General features: G+C 47.8%; 1 protein-coding gene across 2 annotated transcripts in view; it reads right to left on the reverse strand.

The window, feature by feature from the left end:
- Positions 1–7,630, reverse strand: part of PRKRIP1 (PRKR interacting protein 1) — a 31,180-nt gene extending 23,550 nt beyond the window's left edge. For both annotated transcript variants that reach the window (XM_002743960.7, XM_054247798.2), the window contains exons 1-3: positions 7,450–7,630; positions 6,155–6,233; positions 3,968–4,068 (exon numbers count right to left, since the gene is read on the reverse strand). In XM_002743960.7, coding sequence (XP_002744006.1) covers positions 3,968–4,068; positions 6,155–6,233; positions 7,450–7,575 — 306 coding nt within the window. In that variant the 5' untranslated portion in view covers positions 7,576–7,630. The remainder of the gene's footprint in view (positions 1–3,967; positions 4,069–6,154; positions 6,234–7,449) is intronic.
- Between the last annotated feature and the right edge of the window lie 2,650 nt (positions 7,631–10,280).

Below are 10,280 nucleotides of genomic sequence, written 5' to 3' on the forward strand. Positions count from 1 at the left end.
GCCCGTCCAGGCTCAAGCAATCCTCCTGCCTCAGCCTCTCGAGTAGACTACAGGAGGTGCCACCACACCTGGCTAATCTTTGTACTCTTTGTAGAGATGGGGTCTTGCCATGTTTCCTGGGCTCAAGTGATCCTTCCACCTTGGCCTCCCAAAGTGCTGGGATTACAGGCATGAGCCACCGCACCCAGCTTGATGGTTTCCACACAAGAGCATTATTCTTGACAGGCAAACCCACTGCAGTAACCTGGTATAGTTTTGTGACAAACTGTCTAATACTTCTCACTAGGATTGAGATTGTTAACAGAAGGCAGGAACAAGAAGAAACACCAAAACCCAGGGGCCAAAAAAAACTGCAGGACAAGCAAGTATCAGATGACAGCCAGCACACCAATGACCATCCTGTGCCCAAAGCAGGATTTTTCCTTTTTCTTTTTGAGATGGCGTCTCACTCCGTCGCCCAGGCTAGAGTGCAGTGGCACTATCTCAGCTCACTGCAACCTCCACCTCCTGAGTTCAAGCAATTCTCCCGCCTCAGCCTTCCGAGTAGGTGGGATTACAGGTGTGCGCCATGCCTAGTTAATGTTTCTATTTTTAGTAGAGATGGGGGTTTCACCATGTTGGCCACACTGGTCTTGAACTCCTGCTCTCAAGTGATCCACTGCCCTGGCCTCCCAAAGTGCTGGGATTACAGGTGTGATGTGCCACACCTGGCCCCCAAAAGCAGATTTTTTCTAACTCAATTTTGGCCATTCCAATAAATTCTTACGTATTTTATTCTGTATCCTGACTGTCTCTTTGGTTTAAATTTTCCCTAATGTTTTATTTTGAAAATTTCAAACGGAAAAGTTAAAAGAATTATATAGCACATATATCCACTGCTCTTGACTCAACAATTCCTGTTCTGCTAGATTTTCTTAATCACACACCGATTCATCTACCCATACCTCTATTGGTATATGTCTTCCCAGCAGTCCTCTGTCTCCAAGCCTCAATTTCCTTAACTATAAAATGGAGAAAATTATAATTCCTCCCTCCCACAGCTCTATTCATCTACCAATTCATCTTTTTTTTTTTTTTTTGGTGCATTTCAAAGTAAGCTACAGCCATCAGGACGTTCCATTCTTGAGCATTTAAGCATGCATATCATTAAACAGGGTTTCATATTTGTGCATGCTTTTCTCTTTCCTTTTAAAGTAATATCTGGTCAGGCATGGTGGCTCACACCTGTAATTCTGGCACTCTGGGAGGCTGAGGCAGGTGGATCACTTGAGGAGGAGTTCAAGACCAGCCTGGCCAACATACTGAAACCCTGTCTCTACTAAAAACACAAAAAAATAGCTGGGCGCGGTGGCTCACGCCTGTAATCCCAGCACTTTGGGAGGCCAAGGCGGGTGGATCACGAGGTCAAGAGATCAAGACCATCCTGGTCAACATGGTGAAACCCCATCTCTACTAAAAATACAAAAAATTTCCTGGACATGGTGGCGCGTGCCTGTAATCCCAGCTACTCGGGAGGCTGAGGCAGGAGAATTGCCTGAACCCAGGAGGCAGACGTTGCGGTGAGCCGAGATCGCGCCATTGCACTCCAGCCTGGACAATAAGAGCGAAACTCCATCTCAAAAAAAAAGCATCTGAACCTCTCTAAGGTGCATTAACATACTCTATGAAATAAAAGGCACCCTGGCCGGGCATGGTGGCTCACGCCTGAAATCCTAGCACTTTGGGAGGCCGAGGCGGCCAGATCATGAGGTCAAGAGATAGAGACCATCCTGGCCAACATGGTGAAGCCCTGTCTCTACCAAAAACACAAAAATTAGCTGGGCGTGGTGGTGCACGCCTGTAGTCCCAGCTACTCCGGAGGCTGAGGCCGAAGAATTGCTTGAACCCAGGAGGCAGAGGTTGCAGTGAGCCAAGATCGCACCACTGCACTTCAGCCTGGTGCCTGGAGATGGAAAAAGACTCTGTCTCAAAAAATAAAAATAAAAAAGGCACCCTGGCCATACTAAGGAATGGAACTTTTTTTGGGGTGCATGTTATAAGATTAGTAAGAGGGAACAATCCCTTACCCTCATTAGGAAAAGTCAGGTGTACATTTGGAAAATCAAAAGGAACCAGCCAAATAACATTTGATGTCTTACTCTGTTGCCCAGGTTGGACTTGAAATCTTGGGGCCAAGTGACCCTCCCACCTCAGCCTCCTCTGTAGCAGGGATGAGAGGCACTTGTCTTCTGGGCATTTCTGGAGGCACTTTTGTTCTCCAATTTAAAAAGGACAGACCAGGCTAGGAGTGGTGGCTCACGCCTATAATCCAAGCACTTTGGAGGTCAAGGAGGGCGGAGAGATCACCTGAGGTTGGGAGTTCAAGACCAGCCCAACCAAAATGGTGAAACCCCGTCTTAAAAAAAAAAAAGCACAGACCAGTAAGGCATGGTGGCTCACGCCTGTAATCCCAGCACTCTGGGAGGCTGACGCAGGCGGATCAGCTGAGGTCGTGAGTTCAAGACTAGCCTGACCAACATGTAGAAACCCCATCTCTACTAAAAACACAAAATTAGTCGGGCGAATGTCTATAAGCCCAGCTCTTGGGAGGCTGAGGCAGGAGAATCAGTTGAACCAGCGAGGCAGAGGTTGCGGCAAGTCGAGATTGTGCCACTGCATTTCAGCCTGGGCATCAAGAACAAAACTCTGTCTCAAAAGAAAAAGTAAAAAAAGAAGAGACAAGTACCACCCAGGTGGCACCTGGTACACCATTACACCCAGCTTTGATTTCTATTAATAGAAAGACAGGCAGGACAGGTGCAGTGGCTCACACCTCTAATCCCAGTACTTTGAGAGGCTGAGGCAGGCGAATCACTTGAGGTCAGGAGTTTGAGACCAGCCTGGCCAACATAGCAAAACCCTGTATCTACTAAAAATACAAAAATTTGCTGTGCGTGGTGATGCACACCTGTAATCCCAGCTCCTTGGGAGGCCAAGGCATGAGAATTGCTTGAGCCTGGGAGGGGGAGGTTGCAGTAAACCAAGTTGTGCCACCGCACTCCAGCCTGGGTGACAGAGCCAGACCCTGTCTGAAGAAACAGTACCTCTCCCAAAATATGGTTTCTTAAACAATTCTCAACTAATTCATAATTATTGCAGATTAATAATCTTATAACAGTCTATTATTTGACACCTGTCACAAAGAAATGCCAGCTCCAGTCAGGAAAATCAAACGCTCCAAGAGGCAGATCCTATATGCACTTTCGCAGTAGAGAAAGCGCCTGCCGTTCACACCAAGTGCGCAGCTAACTGCATCTAGACATCCAGCTAAACAGAGGGAGAATGACAGAGAAGTAACAACTTAAATGGTGTGGGGATACCACTTGCTATTCTATCACATGGCAAATGGCCTAGAGGGAAGAGAGGCCTCAGTTGTGCCCTTCCATACACAAGGAAGACTCTTGCTCCCCATCCCTCTCCTAGTGTGGGCATCTTGCTGTTCTGATTCTGACTGAGGGCTTACCTGGACTCTGCGTTCCGTGCTTCACACCTCACACTAGCTATAATCAACTGTATCTATTCTTCCTAAAATGCTTTTTTCTTTTCTTTCTTTCCTTTTTTTTTTTCAAGATGAAGTTTCCCTCTTGTTGCCCAGGCTGGAGTGCAATGGTGTGATCTTGGTTCACTGCAACCTCCACTTCCCAGATTCAAGCTATTCTCCTGCCTCAGCCTCCCAAGTAGCTGGAATTACAGGTGCACACCACCATGCCCTGATAATTTTGCATTTTTAGTACAGGTGGGTTTTCTTCATGTTGGTCAGGATTGTCTCGAACTCCTGACCTCAAGTGATCTGCCCACCTTGGCCTCCCAAAGTGCTGTGATTACAGGCATGAGCCCTGAGCCCGGCTTCCCCAAATGCTTTTTTCTAGAGGCTGTACATGCACACTGCCCAAACATGGCAGCTCAGCCAGCCTCTTGGCTCACTGACCTTCTCAGCCATGGCATCCATGTAGTCCTGTCGCTGGTATTCTCTCCGGCGCAGATGTCTGTACACGTGGAACTCTCCACTGCCAGCCCCAGCACTTGAACCTGTAGCCAGAACAGTCCGAAGATCCAGATTAAATACCAATACCGGCCACCCTTAATCAAAGGGGACTAAAGAAACAAAAAGTGGAAGTTGTGGAAGGGACCATGCCCTCCTTTCTTCCCACTGCATCCAGAACTGGCCCAGCACCTGGCTTATTATGGATGTCATTATTTGTTACATGAATGTTGAATGTGAAGTCAATAAAAATCCCACGCAAATACAGTATCAGGAGGAGCAGACTGTGGTTAAGTGACTTTCGCATCTCCTCCACGATTTCACATTTGACATGCCAGATTTCTAGTGAGCTGAAAAGATGTCCACAATACATTAAATGAAAAAAAGGGGTTTACAAAATAATGTATTTAGAACAACCATATTTTCTAAGTGTTTTTTCTTAAGCTTTTTTTTTTTTTTTTGAGACAGGGTCTTGCTCTGTCACCCAAGCTGGAGTGCAGTGGCACGATTACAGCTCATTGCAGCCCTGGCCTCCTGGGCTCCAGCAATCCTCCTACTCAGTCTCCCAAGTAGTTGGGACCACAGGCATGCACCACTATGCCTGGCTAATCTTTAAATCTTTAGTAGAGATAAGGTCTTGCTATGTTGCCCAGGCTGGTCTTGAACTCAAGCGGTTCTCCTGCCTTGGTCTCCTAAAGGATTACAGGCATGAGCCACCGCGCCCAACCTACATTGCTTTTTAAAGACATAATGCTACTGAACATTAAACAAACTATAGTAGAATATAAAAAAAACTTGTATACGCCCTGGGAAACCAAAGAATTTGTATACAGATTCCCTTTACTGCGACACTCACTTTAACTAGGTGGCCTGGAACTAAACGTGCACTATCTCCATGGTATAACTACAGATATGTTAATTTAGGATCCAACAAAATAATAAAACGATTTCTATGTACAAAAAAACCACAATGCATTATTAAGAATAGCGCAGAAGATGGCCGAGCACGGTGGCTCACAGCTGTAATCCTAGCACTTTGGGAGTCCGCGGCAGGTGGATCACCTGAGGTCAAGAGTTCAAGACCAGTCTGGTCAAAACAGTGAAACCCAGTCTCTACTAGAAATAAAAAAATTAACCAGGTGGCCGGGTGCGGTGGCTCACGCCTATAATCCCAGCACTTTGGGAGGCCGAGGCGGGTGGATCATGAGGTCAAGAGATCGAGACCATCCTGGTCAACAAGGTGAAACCCCGTCTCTACTAAAATACAAAAATTAGCTCTGCATGGTGGTGCGCAGCTGTAGTCCCAGCTACTCGGGAGGCTGAGGCAGGAGAATTGCTTGAACCCAGAAGGCAGAGGTTGCGGTGAGCCAAGATCCTGCCATTGCACTCCAGTCTGGGTAACAACAGCGAAACTCCATCTCAAAAATAAATAAATAAATAAATAAATAAGCCAGGCATGGTGGCACGAGCTTATAGTCCCAGCTACTCAGGAGGCTGGGGCAGCAGAATAGTTTGAACCTGGGAGGCGGAGGTTGCAGTGAGCAGAGATAGTGTCATTGCACTCCAGCCTGGGTGACAGTGTGAGACTCTGTCTCTAAAATAAAAATTTTAAAAAAGGCCAGGTGCCGTGGCTCATGCCTATAATCCCAGCACTCTAGGAGGCCAAGGCGGGCGGATCACCTGAGATTGGGAGTTCGAGACCAGCCTGACCAACATGTTGAAACCTCGTCTTTAAAAAAAAAAATGCAATAATGCAGGAGAAAATTCTCCAGTGTCAAACCATAAGCAACTATAACCCTTAAGCTAAATTTACTGATGTCAAATGAACAAATAAATAAAAGCAGCTATATCCTCATCATTGTAAAATTAAAACATTGAACTAGTGAACATTTCCCCTCCTCAGAGATTTAACAAATACTAACTATAGGGTTTTTATATCTATCTTAAAAAATTATGGTCGGGCGCGATGGCTCACACCTATAATCCCAGAACTTTGAGAGGCCGAAATGGGTGGATCACCTGAGGTCAGGAGTTCGAGACCAGCCTGGACAACATGGTGACACCCCATCTCTATTAAAAAAAATTTTTTTTTTAAATTATATTTACACACACATACACACACAAAGACATTACCCATTACATCTCGGACAAATTCTGGTGGAGGTCGAGGTGCCCATTCACTCATTTTCTCTGGAATTGGAACTGCTTTGTCCTGCAACATTTAAACATGAAAGCATTTCTAAATATAAACCTGCTGACAAAATTACGTCTCTCTCTCTCTCTCTCTTTTTTTAGAGATGGGCTCTTGGTCTGTCCCTCAGGCTGGAGCGCAGTGATGCAATCATAGCTCACTGCAGCCTTGAACTCCGGGACTCAAGTGATCCTCCTGCTTCAGTCTCCAGGGTAGCTAGGACTACAGGTGAATGCCACCACACCAGGCAATTTTTTAGTACAGACAGGAACCCACTATGTTGTCCAGGCTGGTCTTGAACTCCTTCCTGGCCTAGGGCCATCCTCCCACCTGGCCTCCCAAAGCACGGAGATTACAGGCAGGAGCCACAGCACCCAGCCCAAATTTCATCTCTATGACCAAAGAATTTTTTAATTGGACTAATGAAGCAGGATCACTTCGCTACTTGGGCTCAGAGCTGATTTTGTGTTCTTCTGTCTGCCGTGGCTTTTTTCACTCTATGTACTCTTGGGCATAACACAGTCCACACCTTCCCAGGGCTGCACTTACTGGAGCAGAACTGAGAAACCTAAGCTATAGTTTCCAGCTAGAAACCGCCAACTTCAACACTACTAGGGGAGAAGAGTCGAGCCTTTCTAGTTAAAGATACAAAGGACGGCCGGACACGGTGGCTCACGCCTGTAATCCCAGCACTTTGGGAAGCCGAGGCGGGCAGATCACCTGAAGTCAGCCTGACCAGCCTGACCAACATGGTGAAACCCTGTCTCTACTAAAAAAAAAAAAAGATATAAAGGACGTTCTTGTTCAATTGTTTTTATGATCCGTGAGACCGAGACCCGGAGGGGGTGTGGGCGGGAGAGGAGTGACTCGCTCCAAACGTCTCAGCCACTGTCTCTCTAACGATCAGTGTTGTTTAGGATATACCCTTTGCTAACGCACAAATTCTACGTTTTCAGTCTAACGCTTCTTGTTCACAGAAAGTTAAACTAGAAGGGGTCTTAGAGCACGGGAAGCCGCTCCACCGTGCCTTCATTCAGGCTGGGCTCTCACACAAGGACAGACGGGAAGTTCACTATCTCTAGGACAGCCTCCTCCCCCCAAAGAACTGCTCTGGGAGGGTCAGATACTGACTTTCTGAATTTGGAGGCGGGGAAGATGGACCCGGGGGGAAACTAGAGGCGCCACAGAGGAAGGGGGTGGGCCTTGGACGGGCCGCAGAGCCCGGGCCTCGTCTCACCGGGTTCTTCATGAGCCGCTCCAGCTTGAGCTTCTGCTCTTCCGCCGCATTCTTGGGGATGACGAGCGTCTGCGGTTCTTTCTTGGGCCTCGGCGGTCGCACCGAGGAGGCAGCTGAGCTCGCCATGACACCGGTCCTGTTTTCACAGCGAGCTGCGGCGGCGGCGCCGCGGAAGTATGACGACAGAGCCGCGCGCCGGAGACGCATGCGCAGTCTCCACAGAGAGGGGACGGAGGCGGGGTTGCAAGCCGGAAGCAGCCTGCTGAATATTCATGAGCCCGAGGCCGGCGTGGGTTATTGCGATCAAAGCTGTGGGTTTTCATTTCCTGTTCCTGAACAACAATTGAGTGCAGCTAGACGCTCACGTCCCTGGAGGGGAGGTGGCCCTCCGTGCCTGAGTAGCCTGGCCTCAGCCGGCCTCTCCAGTCCCCACGGGCGTCTTCGTGCCACCGCGCAGTCCTGCTGATGCTCTCGGCACTTCCTCCCCCTTGGCTCTCCTCGCCTCCGATCTTTGTCCTGGGCCTTGCTTGGATCTGGTCACCCCTCCTCCATTTCTGACGATCTCCTGTTTACATAAGACAGCGCATACATGTCCCTGAGCTCCCTGAAGACCGAGCCTGCCTCCTTGGTCCTACAATTACTCTATACCTGGCCCCCTGCAAATACACCTCTGCCAATGAATGAGCCTTCGTAGTAAGACAAAGGAGCAAACCTAAGGAACCATGTCTGCTCACTCTGCTTGCAAGCAGGATTTCACAAAGGCCCTGACTAAGTGACCGAGCACAGCCCCCTCCGATAACGCCCTGAACAATAAGCAGGAGAGAGAGAACGCAGGTTCCTACCTCTCTTGCCTGAATCACTGCATTTTTAGAAAACACAAGCTCAGGCCGGGTGTAGTGGCTCACCCCTGTAATCCCAGCACTTTGGGAGGCCGAGGCGGGCGGATCACGAGGTGTCAGGAGTTTGAGACCAGCCTGACCAACACGGTGAAACCTCATCTCCATTAAAAATACAAAATTTAGCCGGGGGTGGTGGCTCACGCTTGTAATCCCAGCACTTTGGGAGGCTGAGGTGGGTGGATCACCTGAGGTCAGGAGTTCGAGACCAGCCTGGCTAACATGGTGAAACCTCATCTCTAAATAAATAAATACAAATACAAAAATTAGACGGTGGTGGTGGTGTGTGCCTGTAATCCCAGATACTGGGGGACCTGAGGCAGGAGAATCCCTTGAACCTGAGAGGTGGAGGCTACAGTGAGACCAGATTGCGGCACTGCACTCCAGCCTGGGTGACAGAACGAGACTGTCTCAAAAAAATCAAATAAAAAGAAAAGACGAGCTTAATAATGACCTTGCCTCTTCCTGTACATAATCTCTGACAGGATTAATGATTATGCCTCTATAATTTTTTTTTTTTTAAGAGACAGGGTCTCACTTGGTTGCCCAGGCTGGAGTGTAGGGACAGAATCATAGCTCACGGCAGTACTGAACTCCAGATTCAGGCAATCCTCCCACCTCAGCCTCCTGAGTAGCTGAGACTACAGGTGCATGTCACCACACCCAGTTAATTTTTTTATTTTTAGTTTTTGTAGAGACAAGGTGTTGTGGTAGTGCCCAGGCTGGTCTTGAACTGCTGGGCTCAAGCGATCCTCCTGCCTGGGCCTCCCAAAGTGCTGACGGAGATTATAGGTGTGAGTCACCATACCCAGTCAAGTCCTCTATAATCTATAACTAGATGTACCCTCACACCCAAGCCTGGATGAAATTTTGCTCTATTGTAACTTGTGAGCACATTTGAGAATAACTTTTTTTTTGAGACAGAGTCTCACTCTGCCCCTAGGATAGAGTGCAGTGGTGCAATCTCGGTTCACTTAGCCTCTACCTCCTGGGTTCAAGCAATCCTCCTGCTTCAGCCTTCGAGTAGCTGGGATTACAGGCAGCCCCCCATGCCCAGCTAATTTTTGTATTTTTAGTACAGACGAGATTTCACCATGTTGACCAGGCTGGTCTCAAACTCCCGACCTTATGTGATCTGCCCCCCTCCCACTTGGCCTCCCAAAGTGCTGGAATTATAGGCATGAACCACCATGCCTGGTCTGATATAACTTCTGAGCACATGCAGGGGCCCACCAACTGTATATAAATGTTTTTATATAAACTGTATATAAATATAAATGTGTGCTGAAACTCTGTTTTGAAGCAGTTTAACAAACTGTGAAAGACTTTCCCTGGTTACAGTCCTCAGTAAGATTTTAAAAAACTAACTTTAATTTTTTAAAAGCCTGATTTTTTGTTTAGTTGACTAAGAAAGAGAAAGCGCTGGCATGGTGGCTTATGCCTGGGGAGGCCAAGACAGGTGGATCACTCGAGGTCAGGAGTTCGAGACCAGTCTGGCCAACATGGTGAAACACTGTCTGTACTAAAAATACAAAAATTATCTGGGAGTAGTGGTGCTCACCTGTAATCCCAGCTACTTGGGAGGCTGAGGCAGGCAAATCGCTTGAAACTAGGAGATGGAGGTTGCAGTGAGCTGAGATCGTGCCACTGCACTCCAGCCTGGGCAACAGAGCAAGACTCCATCTCAAAAAGAAAAAGAGACAGAGAGAGAGAGAGAAGGAAAAGCTGTTGCTCACATCTGATGTTACAGACTACAGGCTGCTCGGCTCCCCTTGTAATGAAGCTTAACAGAGATCCAAGCAGATTTCCCAGACAAGGTGTTGATTTCAGAGCTTGTGCTTGAGTGCAGGGGAGACCATGGAAGCAGAAGCGAAGGCATCCTCCAGCTGACTTGTAGAAAAACCAGTGGGAATTTTTTTTTTTTGAGACAGAGCC

Source organism: Callithrix jacchus, chromosome 2 (genome assembly GCF_049354715.1).
Source record: "Callithrix jacchus isolate 240 chromosome 2, calJac240_pri, whole genome shotgun sequence".
NCBI classification, from domain to species: domain Eukaryota; kingdom Metazoa; phylum Chordata; class Mammalia; order Primates; family Cebidae; genus Callithrix; species Callithrix jacchus.